General features: G+C 33.5%; 1 protein-coding gene across 1 annotated transcript in view; it reads right to left on the bottom strand.

Annotated features, from left to right (window-relative positions):
* The window catches only part of LOC134243073 (uncharacterized), a gene marked incomplete at its 5' end in the record, with an annotated part of 44107 nt that extends 27374 nt beyond the window's left edge, over positions 1–16733 (bottom strand). The window contains 22 exons of the mRNA XM_062725293.1: positions 180–389; positions 795–968; positions 1754–1914; positions 2071–2113; positions 2329–2550; positions 2649–2822; positions 4623–4795; positions 4944–4986; positions 6789–7007; positions 7110–7274; positions 7437–7600; positions 8018–8276; positions 9013–9183; positions 9291–9454; positions 9574–9616; positions 9721–9933; positions 10121–10291; positions 13642–13805; positions 13917–14175; positions 15262–15435; positions 15902–16071; positions 16472–16733. Of these exons, the coding sequence (XP_062581277.1) occupies positions 180–389; positions 795–968; positions 1754–1914; positions 2071–2113; positions 2329–2550; positions 2649–2822; positions 4623–4795; positions 4944–4986; positions 6789–7007; positions 7110–7274; positions 7437–7600; positions 8018–8276; positions 9013–9183; positions 9291–9454; positions 9574–9616; positions 9721–9933; positions 10121–10291; positions 13642–13805; positions 13917–14175; positions 15262–15435; positions 15902–16071; positions 16472–16733 (3798 nt within the window). The remainder of the gene's footprint in view (positions 1–179; positions 390–794; positions 969–1753; positions 1915–2070; positions 2114–2328; positions 2551–2648; positions 2823–4622; positions 4796–4943; positions 4987–6788; positions 7008–7109; positions 7275–7436; positions 7601–8017; positions 8277–9012; positions 9184–9290; positions 9455–9573; positions 9617–9720; positions 9934–10120; positions 10292–13641; positions 13806–13916; positions 14176–15261; positions 15436–15901; positions 16072–16471) is intronic.
* Positions 16734–17083: the final 350 nt, after the last annotated feature.

Consider the following 17083-nt stretch of genomic DNA (forward strand, 5'->3'; position numbering starts at 1 on the left):
CACAGGTAATTTACATGTGAAATATGAAGGCACTATCCTCATTCAAAAGTTAAGACCAAGAAAAAAGATTTTGTGACAGATTGACAAATAAAAAATATGTCAGATGAATGAGATTTAATGTCTAACTTTCTCCCAAAGCAGGGAACGAAAATGTGAATGCTATAACATGTACTACAAACCAAAGTTGAAGTTGATAAGAGAGAAGTCGGTCTTCCACTCCTCTATGCCGACACTCAATTTAAGATGACAGGAGTCGATGTGTAAGAACCAGGAGACTGTGGTCTGTAGCTCTGTGTCCTCTGTACAGCAGGTGATGGAGGTACAGCTAGAGTGAAGCTGACAGGACGTCTTCTTCTCCAGGTTGTAAGGGAGGCCTGATAATCTGCAATCTGTAAATTTTAGGGTTTTATAGAGAACTACGAACATTGTAAATTACATGAATATTTTTAATTTTAAAAAGTCAGGCAAGTGTATACGTATTGTGACGTCACTCAGCATATGACTACAAAATTGATATAATTACTATGCAACCAGAGTGTACTAACAAACATTGAAAAATGAAAAAAATCATGTGATTAAAGGTTTTGAGGCAAAATTTTGACAATACTGTGATGTAGGTAAATGGACACTTAACACATTTATAAATCTCTGTTTTCATTTTTCTATATGTTTAAATGATGGAAAATTAGTCATACAATCATACAAATGAACAAATTTCAAGTTCGAAAAAAAAAACTAGTGCTATTGCTCAATACACACTCAATATCAAACTTGGTAATAGCTATAAATCATACCCTCCTTCCATCCATTAAATGTTGGCCAGAACTGTGAACTTCTCCTGTTGCACTTGGATTGTTTTCTGTAGCTCGGTAATCCTAAATGGTCATCAAGTTTAGAAATCATGATATCCGGGAGTTTCTCATGAGGACCAAGTGAATTGTTCATTTTCCATGACGAAAGGGAAAATCCTAAAAATGAATACTTTCAGTGTTATACAACGTAATACATATCATCTAATTTTTACATATATTTGACATTTGTATTTATGAGGTATGAGACCTGGAAATGAGATGGGCCATGGGTACACTTTTTGTTCTAAGTTTGTCGCAGAGCAACAAGAAGTTGCTTGACATCCAAATGAATTAAGACAATAGCTAAATGGATAGGTGCATAGAAAGAGAAACATTTTGATGTATTCTATAAAGAGAAATTGCCAGGTAAACAAAAGCACAAACAGAGAAAAGGACATATGCCAAAAATTTTACCAATACAAACATGTATTAATCTCTAGGATTACCACTTTCAATGAAATTTAATGTACAATAATTAGAAAATAAAAATTTAGTTATTTCAAAAGTCAGAAAACGTGGACATAATTGAATTGCTTTACTCACAATAATGAAATATTTTGAAAACTCTCTCTGAAAATGAGTCAAATGCAAAATGGGGTACAGATATAGGGATGTACATGAGAAATTCTGTCCTAGTGACACATAGTGTTGCAAGGATAGAAGTTGCTGGATAGAACATAAAATAGAGAAATATGGAAACAGCTTATTATATGTAAAAAGAATTAACTGGGTAATTATAGAACATAAATCAATTTATTTAATTAGATGCACAAGAACATCATAAATATCTTAAAAAGGAAAGTTATTAATATAATTGCAACAGTAAACTAAATATATAATGACTGTTTCCACATATAAACTGTATATTTTCATATTCTACAGTAAGAAACTGTTTAACAAACCATTTTGTAAGTTTTGAATCCAACTGCATTTTTTCTTTGGAAGCAGGGCATTCATGAAGACTATCTGGTTTACTTCACATGGACTTTGATTTTCAAGGCATATGCTTATGTTCAGACTGACCAAATATTTGCTGGCAAACCATAGGTTCTTCAAATGAATACTTAAAAACAAATTAATGTTAGTGAAATAAAATATTTTTGTATTCTCTTTGTGGTGGAAAATCATTCATTTACAACAATTTGTTTATTTGGTATTACAAAATATACACGTATAGAGCTAATTATAAATTTACAATGTATATGGAAAATTTACTCACTCCATTCTTGCAACACCATTCATCCAAATACTTCTTTGGAATTCTATTTAGATTAGAAATTAGAATATTTAACAGCAGCTACCTGCATTTTCATTACTATTTATATTCAACTTCCAGTAATAAAGAGTACAAGATGCCTGTAAGGTGTTTCCCTTCATTAAAAGTTGCCTTTTTACTAAAATTGACATTGTCAGCTCAAAGAATCCATTGAGAACATTCAAAACAATTTCACACAACTCAGGTGATCTAAACTCATACCAGTGTCCAGCATCTGAATGGATTCCTTTGATAGTTCTGTAAACCTCCAGTTGTCAATACCCAAAGTGATCCTGGATGTACAAGGATCAATATCTAAGTAAGTTCTGAAGCTCTGTCCTAACTTTGTGCTGGACACACAACAGTCCAGTCCTGTACAGGAGTTAGGCAGGTGACAGGTCAGTGTACTGGGCAGGGGCACCAAATCTGGGGGACTCGCACAAGCTACAAGGAGAAAGAGAAGTAAACATTTCAATTATACCATCAGACCTTAGATCAAATTTACAGTGTCATATAAAGAAATTATATTCTAAAGAACATACTGTTGTTCCATCCAGTACCATTACTTGGCATATGTAAAACCGATGTTTTGTCACAGTCATCTCCCTTGAACCTGTTAAGTTTGAGATGCTCCATCAGGTCCTGTAATGGTACACCTGTCAGTGGAGCGGTGTCAGGATATCCCATGGAGGTTAACCAAGAGGTCAGTGTAAAACCTAAGCAACATGAAAAGAAAGATAACTAGATGAGATCTCGTTGCGAGCAAAGAGTAGGTCTTCCGTTCGATTTTTGATAAGGTTATAAAACAACTTCAAATGAAAAAAAGTGTTCAGATCAATTATTCAAAATACGTGAAAACACATTTAGGAGTGACATCTATCAATTTCAAACAACTCCCGGTCTTTATAATTCACTTCCGGTGTGACCGGAAGTACTTAAAATGACCTATAACTCCTTTCTGAGTGTGAAGGAATCATCCCTGATCATTTCGAGGAAAAATGCTCATTTTTTGGACTACTTCCGGTTTGGAAAGAATAATTTCCGGTGGACATAATATTACTCGAGAAACTCTATTTGCCTCCATAAGAAACATTTAAAAAAGGAAAAAAATAAAATTTTGCATATTTTTAAACTATTTCCGGTGGACGACGGACGCAACGGCAACAAAAACTATATGTATCCTTCTCAAATTTAGGAGTCATAATCTATCATCCCTGAAAGTTTCAGGACCCAAACTCCAACCGTTTTCGAGAACACTCTCGGACAAAATGACACTTTAAAAACAGAAAAATGGCCATTTCTCGCGACCGGAAGTGACGACGGCAAAATAAAAAAAAAGAATAAAGTTCCAAAAGTTTCCTATCATTGCTGAAAGTTTCATGAAAAACTGTCGAGGCGTTCTCGAGAAATCGTCTGCACAAAATCGGTAAGAAAAAAATAATAATAATAATAGTGGAAAAGAAACAACAGAATCAGTAGAAGGTCTTCCGTTGGAGACGGAAGACCTTAGTAAAAAATCAGCACTTCAAATCACTATTGCAATAATATGCATGCCTGCTATGTAAAGATTGATTCCCCTAGATTAAAATCTTATTGATTCTGAGAAGAGATGAAACTTTTTGTGGTGCTTTTGATACATGCCATTTTCACATCCTCTACCAATCAAAAGCACCAAATATCATCCGAGGCTAAATTAATAAATATTAATAAAAGTATAGATTGAAACATAAGTGAATGTACACAGACATGATGTATGAGTCTCTTACCTTGACCTTTTCACCCCAAATTACTAAGGCACAATCTTTAGGCCACTGGGAGTTGTGATATTATATTTTTTGACTAGGTTTCGATGACAAAATGCATTTTGATTTTAAATCTGTAAATTTTTCGGATATTTTTCTTAAAATCGCCAGCAATTAATGAATTTTCACTAAGTAATCGATAGAGCCAAACACTAACACAAAAAACCCTGACCATGGGTTGTGAATTTCACATTTAGAAGCACTCTTACTCAACCTACTGCACATTTAGTTCAACGGCAGGGAAGAAAAGAGGCATTTTAAAGAATTTATATATTTTTTTAATATATATGATTGATAGAGCCCTACTCTAACTTTAGAACCCATCTCTGGGGTTTGAACTTCACAATTTTGGTAGAAGGGTCAATGCTAATGCAGTAACGTTAATATGTTACCAGTTTGGATGCTAGATGTTCAAATCAAGAAAGAGGATATTGAAAGATTGTGTGTGTTTGCTATGAGCCCCAATCTAAGGCCCCATGGAGGACAGTGACCATGAAAATTACAAATTTTCTCCCCCTTTACTCAAAAATGATCTACCAAAATTGGTTCATCCGTTTCAGAGAAGGAATGAAATTTTCCAAATGTTAATTAACAACTGAAAACAACAAACAAAAAACAACACGTATTTTTTTTTTATAAATATGTAACTAAAGTGAATCAATCCCCATATACTACATATACGAATTAGTAATATTTTAGAATGTTTTCACTTACCTGGGTCCGCATACATCCCCTGCCAGTTACAGTATGGCTGAGACAAAGACTTTGGAAGTCTATTATTGGATAAAATTGTGTACTCCTCACAGGAATAAATTCCATTCCAGCATGCTGAGAGAGAGAGGCTGACTAGGTATAGGTTAGAGTTAGCAAGGTCTTCCACATATATTCTAGGAAAATAGCCACACACTTAGATATTGATATGTATAATTATCCACTAGTAAACTTGCTACATCAAATAAATTTATTGGTTATAGTCAGAAGGAACTCAACATGTTCTTTACTTTATAATTTGTCTAGCATAATCAACCAACTTACTTTAACTGGTAAATTCCACTGAAGTTCAGAGATTCTTCTTTTCCTGTAACCAAAAAAAAAAAAAAAAAAAAAAAAATTAAAAGGAGAAGTTTAAGGATTTTTTTCAGAACTAAATATCCTGCTTATTATTTAATTCACTTAAAATGCATTATTTAAAAATATTCTTTAAATCTGTTTCTTGGCATCGTACTGGAAATAGATGAAAAACAATCATTTAAATGCATGAGAACATTATATAACTATATATAAAACATTCAAAGATACACAATGTTTTAAGGTATTCATTCCCTAATAGCAACAGATTCAATTAAGTTAAATAACAGATACATGTATGTAGGTGTTGAATACTCAGTATAATTAGACATAAATCCCATTTATTACTATTTGCAAGTAACATTAGGATGTGTCCTAGCTAATTTATGACCTTGAACTTTTGTAAGAGTTATCTCATTCTATTTCTAATCAATAAAAAATCAGTTGAAAAAAATAAATAAAATGTTTTCTATTGTCATTCTATTTTTATGTTTCAATGTATCATTCCAAAGTATTTATTGAAATTCATATTATTTGAATTTTTATTAAAAAAAAATTCTCCATAGACTCCATAGACTTCAATGCAATCTTTGTTAATGAACTACTATACTGCCTAGTTATCGAAATTTTTAAACCTTTCTCTAGGACTCAACTATAAAATGTTTTAATTTAATATCAGAGTATTATGTACTTGTCGGACATTTAAAGGTTTAGAGTTTGGTCCTATTAGGGACGGAAATCCTTAAGTATAAAATCTTATCGAATTATTTTAACATTGATGTCATATTGTACTGAATATACGAGGGGTGATCAAAAAATTCGCGAACTAATTTAATAACTTCCAGAAAAGAAACAATATTTGGTTTAAGTGTTGATTATATTTTAAATTAAACCTCTCCGATTTAATGCACATCTGCCACCTTTCTGCCCATGCGCGAATCACGTGATATAGGCGGTCATGTGACCCCCTCCGTAGCGTTCTGTCACAAACGCTGAAATATTTTTCAGAGTTTTGTATTTCTTTCCAAATAAGTTAATTTTTATAGCAAAAACAGTTCATTTGTCAGAAATGATCAAATCTCTGAAATAGAATGGGTGGATAAGAATTTCCTTTCCAAAATTAAGTATGGCGACCATCAATACTCAAATCTTCTGCCTCTGGTACAGAATAAATAGAGAATGGATGTCTCCTTTTTATCATATCTAATATGTTTAAATTCTAAAGTTAACGATATCATAGGTATTTAATCATTATATTATTGTTGAAATATTCAACTATTTTTCAAAGTGTAAATTGGAGGTCTTTGATAGCAAATTGCTTAATTAAAAACACATCTCTTTTCAAATTTGCTTTCACTGGTCAACAAAAAAAATATCATTTTAAACCATCTGCCTTCCTTCACTAAAACGACAAATCCAATCATTGATTGAATTTATAGGAAGTCATTTATTTTGTTAAAATGTGTACAAATTATTATGCGCTTCTTTAAAGGGAATCCTTAGATGTACCATGAATTCGACAGTCGTTTGTTAAACGAGAACGAGTGAGACAACCATTTTTTGTCACAAGTGACCTGCATGGTGACGTCATTTTCACATTGTGACGTCACAATCAAGGGGCAAAACTTGATTCAGCATATGCTATTTATAGAACTTGTGTATGGCTACGTGTGTACCAATTTTTGTTTTTAATTTGAAATGTGGTTTTGTAGATATAGAGATAGTTCGCGAACTTTTTGATCACCCCTCGTATATCACCAAATTCTTGCCAAAGCACAAATTTAAGTTTTTCTCAAGAACTTCATTATTCACCTGTAGAGATTATTTTGCTGATTTTTGTTTCTAGTTGAAATTTGTCTATAGCAATTGTGATTTTGTCTCCACAGAATTCTAGATTAGCTGTAAATGTCAGGTGTCTTGCGATTGGCTTAGCATTCACACAGCAGGTGATTTCAGAACAGGATGATCCCAAATTGCAAGAAAATGGACCATTAATGTAGGGTAAAGATGACGTTAAAGTCTTTGGGCAATCTAAAAAAAACAAATTATTTAAGAATGCTGACAAGTATGAAAACTCAGATTCACAACTCACAATACAATGCGCAGCAAATAAAAACTTTTTGTTAAAAATACCGTTAGTCCATCCAGATGAAGTGGAAAATGTGGTTGATCTATCACAAGCTTGCGTTTTGTTAAACATGTATCCAAACATTCCTAATTCCTCCTCTAAAATAGCTATACTGTATTCATTCATTGTTGTAACCATTTTCTCTGCTTTCCATTGACCAATTGAAAAATCTACAAGCAAAAATTAATTGTTATTCATAAAACATGAATAAAAGACATATCAAATTTTAAAACAAATTAATTTATTGTAAGGAATTTGACTTTCAAAGCATGTCAGTATTATCTAATACAAATATCAAAAGATTTTAGAAATACCTCTTTAAAAAAAAATACCTTTCATTGGTGTTCCTAGGACCACTTCACAGTTTCTTTTAGGCAGTAGAGTATTGTTGAGTATGACAACCTCCTGATCACAAGCAGCTCCGCTCTCAAAGCAGGCCATGATCTTAAGGCTGACTCGAAATTGATCTATTGCTTGAAGATCAGTGATGGAGAATCTAAAAAAGTGGTACAGAACAAAGTTAAGTAATGCATTAACACAGAAATGTGATACTCTAAAACAACCTTCCATCCAGTCAATTAAATTACCAAACAGCAATTCAAGGACTCTTAACATCTTTCTTCAAAGCAGTTAAGATGATATGAAAACAGGCCAGTGTAACGTCTATTTTAGAATACTTAAGATACTGCGGAATCATTTTAACTTCTGCAAGGGGGGGGGGGGGGCAGTAACCATTTGATATCAAAATTTGTTTCTGAGATCTTGATCTTGTGAATAATTTGTATACACAGAGGATTCTATAATAAAAGGGCTGATAAAGTTATAGTTTATGAGGAAATAAATTGATAGGAAAGGATTATCTATAAAATCAACAAACTGACCCTGCACATGGTAGTGTATAAATGATACTTACTTCAAACGGAATATTCCTTTCATCCAGAACTCATGCCAAACATCGAACGCAAAATCCGACATAACGAAAGGATTTACAATGAAGCTGTCAATTCCATAACCAATCATCCAACTGCAACTATCCACTGATAGGTGAAAGGTCACAGGGCGGGACATAAGCCTAGTAACCTCCATACAACAGCTAATTCTGGTACAGTTTGAAGTCATGTGACAGTTCACATTACCAGGCAGTGTGGCAAGAACAGCAGCCTTCGGACACTCTAGTATAAATATTTTATGTAAGACTTATAAGCTACATGTACATCTCTTTTGCAGTTAAGAAAAGATGCACATTTAATACATGTATGACACAAGAGATATACTGTGAGCAATTTCACGAAATGATACTTGACCAAACTTCATGCTTTCCACTCAGTAACCTTCATCTTTTATAAATATAGCAACATAGATAAGATACATTTGTATCTGCTATTCACAAATGCAACGCTGTCACAAAACTCATGTACCTACTGATGTTCAGCAAGACTGATTTTGCTACCTTAAAGGTTCTTAACAAAAATCACATCTCATTACCAATCTTTGCTTTAAAGAATGATCTTTTTTTTTAATCTTTTGCACAAGTGCACCCTGCCTACTTTTAAATTTTGCTATATTTAACATCAATTTCTTCAATACCAAAAATATATTAGTGAACTATTTTTTCTTTGTGAATCATAACCTCCATATTTCCATATCTCGGCTCTTCTGAGGTCCATATATGAAGACTGGACTGTATTTTTTTTCTTTCCTCAAGAGTATCAAATTTGGTTGAAACATGGCCAAGTAACTTTGTAGAAGATGGAAATGTAAAAAGTGTACAATGAGAGATAAATGACATAAAACTCACTTGATCCAGCTTATAGTTGATGCTAAGATACCAAAGTCAAGATTGACAACCCTAAGTAGTTTCCTCTTCTACTCGCGCTAAATGTTTCCTCCACCTCCTATTAAACTTACCGTTTTTCCAGCCATCATTTGCAGGTTGGTATAATTCACTTGTCCTGTTACACATGTCAGGGGACAGGTAACTAGATATAGCCAGGTTATTAAAGAGATATGTCAAATCAGCTTCAGAAAGATTGTCCAGGTCCAGGCCATGAGTTACACCATAGGATGTCAGGGAAAAGGCTGTAAAATATGTAAAACAAAGATCAACTTTCTTTCCTTTCCAAATTGAATTTAGAAAATAAAAGAAAATGCAAAAAATATATCCCATTTTGAGCAGAATTACTAACATGGAATCTCAAAATTCATTTTCTCTACACAATGTCTTTTTGGTAGGAATGTGTTTTGCAAAACAGTTGCAGTAAAGACACAGTCTTTGTATGTTTCCCAGCAGACAGACAGTTGTAAGTCAACCAAGTAGAAATTCTGAGAGTACAAGTCATAGATGGTGTATCTGTGAAGAAAAATATTAATTACAATCACCATGAATCAATGTTCTTTTATATACCATCAAATATGGTTTTCACACTAAAAGTATTTCATTTATCATTATAATGTTTCTAAAGTACTTACTCAAGGCGAATCACATTGAAGAGATGGAAATTGTTCTTGGACTCTAATAAAAAAAATCATTTTACAGTTAATCTTTTTTGCAAATGAATTCAATTTCTCTCTTTTACGATAAATCTGACTATTACCAAAATATTTTTCAAAACCTACCCCACTTGATATCCTTGAAAGGAATTTGGGCCTTCAAGTTCTCTATCCTGAGGAACAGCATTCTAGTACAAGGATCAATGTCCATAAAAACCTCAAAGGTAGAGTTGATAACAGGTGAGTCAACACAACAGGTGACCCTGGTACAGGAGTTGTCAAGGTTACAAGTCAGAGGATGAGAATTCAGGGACATTGTGTTGTTTAAAAGTGTACAGCCTACAAAATTTACATTTTATTCATGACTATGAAATATTATTGTATACTTGAAGACAGCATGACACATGCATGTACACATTTCTTAGTTTTACAATTTTATCTCGAGTTTTATTTACTTGGTGTTTTTATAATCATATATTTCAAGAAATGTTTTGTAATCATCAAATATAAAATTAAAAGCACATACCATTGACCCATCCATCAGAGCCTGCAGTATTATATGGTGGATTGTGTCTGCTACAAGAATTTGCCCTCATATATGGTTGTAGACTTAGCATCTCTAACAATTCACTTATATGGTGTTGCTTTAAATTTCCAGCAACCATTTTTTCCGTCTTCCAATGACTTAATGAAAAATCTGTAAATTTATGATAACAATATCAACAGCTGGCAAAGGAACATTAGGAATGTTATTATACATAGCAAAGCATAAGAGGATGTCTTCATTTACCTAAGCTGTATTAAACTCAAATAAAATCACAAACATTTCTATTATTTTCGTACCTCTACTGGTCTTCAACACGTACATATACCCTTTTCATAAGACAAAAAGGTTTAGACAGGCATCATGCAAATATAATTTGATTTGCTGATGATAAAGTAAATTTTAAGCAGCAGATGAAATACATAATTTTCAGTAGCCATAACAACCCCATTCATTTAAATCCAAACCCTATACAGAGAATCTAGGACTTATCACGGTATGACATAATATATAACTTACACACCATCCCCTTTAATCGGGCAGCTTTAAAAAGAGCATTTTTTAAAAAGCTTTATTAATCTCGCTATAAAACTGAAATATGTGCATATATTGCAAATTCCAATAGCCTGGATCTTGTTGACATGTACTTGATCAAAGATGGCAACACTTATGGTTGTGAGTACGTAAGTCATAACCATTTGCAATCCAGTCTTAAAAATGTCATGGACAAAAAAAACAAGAGGCCCACGGGCCTTATAGGTCACCTGAGCATCATGCAACAAGTTTACAATGATTGACATTGGTTCATGTTTTAATAATATTCTGCAAAAATCAATATAGTGCCACTACCATACATGAACCCCTGACCCCTGGTCCACACATTTCACAATTTTGGAAAAGGCACTCTTGCTTATCAAAACTATTTGATAAATACAAAGTAGAAAGTTTCAATCAATTAATTCATTTTCAGTATATAAGTAGAGCCCCCACCCCCTCTATGGTACCCCTGACCCAGGGGTGTGGAAATTCACAATTCAGGAAGAATGGCCCTTGCTCATTATAGCTATATAGGTAGTTCATCTGCTTAATCCCCAGGAGCAGAGAAGAAGATTTTCAAACAATTTCTGCATTTTCTCTATATAACCAATAGAGCCCCACCCTAACAATAGAACCCCTGACCCTGGGGTCATAAAATTCACAAAGGCATTCTTCCTCATCATGACTATGTACTTTTTGAGTTTATTTAATACCCAGGAACAGAGAAGAAGATTTTAAAAGAAATAATGTATTTTCTCTATAGAATCAATAGAGCCCCACCCTAACACCAGAACCCCTGACCCTGGGGCCATAAAAATTCACAATTTTGGAGGAGGCATTCTACCTCATCATAACTATATACTAAGTTAATTCCTTGAATGCCAAGCAGCAGAGAAAAGGATTTTCAAACAATTTCTGCATTTTCTCTATATAATCAATAGAGCCCCCCCCCCCTTACACCAGAACCTCTGACCCTGGGGCAATGAAATTCAAAATTTTGCAAAAGGCATTCTTTCTCCTCATAATTATGTCTTTAGTTAGTTTATTTAATACCCAGGAGCAGAGAAGAAGATTTAAAAGAAATAATGCATTTTCACTATATAATCAATAGAGCCCTAACACCAGAACCCCTGACCCTGGGGCCATATAATTCACAATTTTGGATGAAGCATTCTTGCTCATAATAAGTATATACTAAGTTAATTCCTTGAATACCAAGCAGCAGAGAAGAAGATTTTCAAACAAATTGTGCATTTTCTCTATATAATCAATAGAGCCCCGCCCTAACACCAGAACCTCTGACCCTGGGGCCATAAAATTCACAATTTTGGAAGAGACATTCTTGCTCATCATAACTATATACTTAGTTAATTCTTTGAATACCCAGGATCAGAGAAGAAGATTTTCAAACAAATTCTGCATTTTCTTTATATAATCAATAGAGCCCCCCCCCCTCCCTTACACTAGAACCCTGACCCTGGGGCCATGAAATTCACATTTTTGCAAAAGGGATTCTTTCTCATCATAATTATGTCTTTAGTTAGTTTATTTAATACCCAGGAGCAGAGGAGAAGATTTTTATAGAAATAATGCATTTTCACTATATAATCAATAGAGCCCCGCCCTAGCACTACAACCCCTGACCCTGGGGCCATGAATTTCACAATTTTGGTAAAGGACTCAATGGTCATTACATTCATGCTAACAGTTTGACTGCTTGATGTCCAGGAGTAAAGAAGAAGATTTTTAAAGATTGCACTAATTTTAGTGGTTTTGGCCCCACCCCACAGGCCCAAGGGGGGCAGGGACCATGAAATTCACAATTGTTGTTACCCTTCACCCATAGATGCTTTGTGTAAAATATGGTGGAAATTGGTTGAGTGGTTGCAGAGAAGAAACTGAAAATGTTCAAATGTTAACACGACGCACGACGAACGACGAACGACGCACGACGACGGACGAAAACGGATAGCAATAGGTCACCTGAGTTTACTCAGGTGACCTAAAAACTGAGTCATGTGACTTTGATCTGTTAAAATCATATGGTATGTGATCATGACAAACTTCTTCATCAGCAACTGCTATCTAAAAATGAGCTTTCTGTGCTCTTCCAATACAATTTTTGGTTTTAGAATGATTTTGAATACATTCAGAATGTTTACATTTGTGAACTCTGACGTAATATTAAACTTAGTTCAAACCACATTTTCCTAATAAAAATACCACAATACACCATATAAATGCGGCACTAAGTCCAATTTAAAGTTTAGCATTGAATTAAATGACTATGCATGTTTTGTTTACCAAATTCAAATACCCCTGAATTATTGACAAATAAGTTGATGAAATAAGAATATCAGCAGTCTCGTTTAAAGTCATTATTTCGTAAGTTCTATGGTCGATACAATGAGTCACCAAATACGATTTATGATTGAATCAAATGCTTACTGACGTTTTTCAGACTGATTTTAGTCCATAATTTATACAATGAATTGTAGACGGATTTTTCCGTTATTTCCCGAAAATGACAAGGAGCACACGGGGGGTGTGACTGATCGGCAGGGGATACTCACTCCTCCATGGCACCTGATCCGACGCCTGTTAATTTCGAGAACCGTGTTTGATCTGCTCCTATTTTGTATTGTTTTATGGACTTTGATATTACCTTCGTAATATTTCCATATCCTTGATGTTGGTGACTGCGCAATATTTATGGTGGGTGTCAAATTATTTCTTTAAAATATCTTATAAGAAAAGTCTTGAATTCTATTTTTAATTTGCCATAAAAATACGTTATGATACATTTCGGAGAAGTTAACTTAAAACATCGGAAATGAAAACTATAAAATGTCTAAATGAAAAGTTGAATATTGCAACAATTTATAGAAATGAAATGCAGCTTACCTTACAACACCTTTATAAAAAGTTATTTTAAAACCATAAATTCAATTTAGATAATTACCTACCTTTGATAGTATACTGATTTGACCATTTCCTGTTCCTCTTTGGTATCAGAGCATTAGTTAAAATAGGAATACTGACAGCACATGTCCCACCATCACTAAAGCAAGCTTCTGCCTTCAAACTTATATCCAAAAGATTCCCATCTACCAAATCATTCACTTCATATCTAAATCATAAAATTCAAAATTCCTGTAACATGTATATACATAACAAGCAAGTATTTATAATATAATGTGTAGTCACTGTTTATATATGTACAACAACACTTAATTCTTACATAAATTTGAAAACTCCCTGTACACTCAGTGTTTCTTCTTTTCCAAATGTGTATCCAATAAGAGACTGTCTCCTGGTCATCTTCTCCACATTCACTTTCAGTGAGTAGTAGGAGTAGTCCAGCTCCATTCCTACCTCAAATGTCCTGTTAAGGAGTGGGATATTGACACAGCACTTAATGTTGGTACAAGATGAGGAAACAGTGCACAGAGCTTGATCAGCAACTGATGAGAGAGATGTCTGCACTGACACAGGACAGTCTGAGGATAAATGAACATTTATGAAATTCAGCTTAACAATAAATAAATCAATCGTTCTAGTATAGGTGTTTTGTTCTCCTCAAGATAATGGATTTTTGACACTGCTGAAACTTGTATCAGTTCTTAATTGTACATGTGTATTAAGGATGAAGCATTACTGAAATTTAATTTTTAAAACAAAATGTGTTTATGAAAGGTCTAATGTCACAAGAATTACATGTGTGAAGTATAGAAGCCCTAGCCCTAACCGTTCAAAAGTTATTGCCAAGGTTAAAAATATTTTAAAAGTAGGTCAACTCTAAGGTCAAGGTCGAATTCTTGATATCAAATAAAAGGTCTTGTCACAAGGATTAAATATATAAAGTATGAAAACACTTGCCCTTCAAAAGTTATGGTCAAGGTCTGATTTTTAAACGTAGATTAAAGTATAAGGTTAAAATCAAAGTTCATGGTATTCAATGAAGCGACTTTTCACAAGGATTACATATGTGAAGTATGAAAGCCCTAGTACTTATCATTCAAAAGTTATTGCCAAGGTTAGAGTTTTTTTCATAAGTACGGAAATCTCCTAGTTTAAGGTCAAAAAGTCAAGGTTGCTGGTATCCAATAAAAGGTCTTGCCACAAAAATACATATATAAATACATATATAAAGTATAAAACTCCTGGTGTTTACCGTTCAAAACTTATGAACCAAAGAAAAAGTTTGGAAATTTTGTTTAAAAGTGGGTCAAATTTCAAGGTCTTGGTATCCAATGAAGGGACTTTTCACAAGAATTACATATGTTAAGTATGAAAGCCCTAGCCTTTACCATTCAAAAACTGGGTCAAATTCCAAGGTCAAGTTTTGAAATTAGGAAGTCATAGCTCCACTTAATCAAAGAGTATGGAATGGTTAAAGTTTTTGCGGACAAACAGACTAACAGACAGACAGAGAAACAGCAAGACAGACTGACAGACAGACGGTCACGACAAATATTATATACTCCTGAATCTTCAATTACGGGGGCATAAGAATGTTGCAAAACTAATGAATTCGTTAATGTTAAATGCTAAAATTATTGAATATCAAAAGTATATAAACTTACAGGTTTGCAAGTTTGTGGTAGAACTGGAATACTCAATGTCTGTCCATGCACAGGAGGGATAATACATAAGTGCTGCTACATTCAAATTAGAGAGAAGATTATCAACCACACTGCTATCTATAGGTACCGTGTTGGCAACACCTTCAACAATCTGCCAAGCAGCCAGTGAAAACCCTGAAATCAACAGGTATTTCATACTGAAGAAATTATGTTAAATCTTGGTTTTAAAACTCCCAGATGATTTCCCCCAGATGTTATAAACAAGTGCAATTCAGATATTAAGTAGACTTCGCTTCATAATACATTTAATCATTTTATTTAATCCAAGGAAATTTTTATTCCCAATATTCTTTAATATGTTCACAAGCATCTTTTTCCCCTGTTGACCTTGAAAATTATCTTGTTTTATCATTTGCCATCTCATTATGTTCAAACTTCGATTTGTCAAAACAACTCCTTATAATTTTTAACACAGGCGGGCCTGCATTGATGAGGTTGTTTTGCAAACATCGGTTGAAAAGCATGTCTGGCTGTTGTGTCACAAAAAAATTCCCACTTCGTTTAATTTCTGAGCCCCCACATTAATTTTTTTTAAAGAAAGTTTTAATAGGATTATTATGAAAGAATTCAGTTGATATACCTTTTATGCTAAAAGGTGCATTCCATTCACAAATTTTCTTTGGAAGATAATAGCCTCTCAAGGGCTGAATAGCTACTTCACAAAAAGGTACTTTTGCAGCCTCTAAGCAAACTTCAAGATTCAGATTCACTATGAAATATCCTTTAGTATATAAATCGAACACACTGAATCTGAAAAAAGTTATATGTTTAATTAATATAACATACAGATTTACTCTTGAAAAACAGAATTTTATTGTTCATATATCTGAATATCTTGTACAGATATTGCATAATTATCCAGAATATAGATTTCAGGGTTTTTTTCCCCACATGTATCAAATTTCAGCTTTGTTCAGAAGCATTTCAGAATAGCAAAGAAAAATCATTGTAGAATTATCTTCCTAAAGCTTTAATTCTATGGCCATTGTAGATGTTGATGACATGTATAGAAAGGTAGTAAGAAATTATGGAGGGAAAAGCAAACACAAATGCAAACTTACATATAGTCTTGATTGTATCTTTTGATATTTTATTTTTGCTATAATATTTTTTTCTGTATTCTATACAGTGTATATAAGTTTTAACATACGTCATTCTGACCACACCAAATAGCCAGACTTGCTCCTCCACTCCCCACTCATAATCAAACAGTTTTCTGGTGAATTTAAGTTGTTCTACCTCAACCGTCATGAGAAAATTACAAGGATCTACTTCTAGTCTCGTGTGAAATGTGGTGCTGATGACAGGGACATTTATACAACACTGTACAGCTGAACAAGAGCTGGGGAGGTAACATGTGATGTCTTCACCAGCCAGAGATGGGAGGGGAGCCAGTAGTGTCCCATTACATTCTACAAGGCAAATTAAAACAGAGTAAGAGTGAGTTTTCACAATAAAATTTTTAAAGGCAACTTATGAATCATTCATTGATTTCATTCCTTTACGTTTACTTTGGAATAACCAGAAATCTTCCACTGGTAACAAGATTTTATTAAAATCAGACTTAAACTTAAAAGAAACAACTTGGAACTACATTTGTATTAATTTCACTAAAAGTATCTTTGTAAATTGCAACACCATTCATTCCCATCAAAAGTCAAATAAGGTATTTTTCTGTAGTTATTTTGTGCTCAAAATGTTATTAAAACTGGAAACACAAACAATGTGATTTACTAATAAGGTAGTCCTCATATGGGTTTCT

Source organism: Saccostrea cucullata, unplaced genomic scaffold (genome assembly GCF_032062105.1).
Source record: "Saccostrea cucullata isolate Sc308-1 unplaced genomic scaffold, CSIRO_AGI_Scuc_v1 ctg7343, whole genome shotgun sequence".
Taxonomy (NCBI): domain Eukaryota; kingdom Metazoa; phylum Mollusca; class Bivalvia; order Ostreida; family Ostreidae; genus Saccostrea; species Saccostrea cuccullata.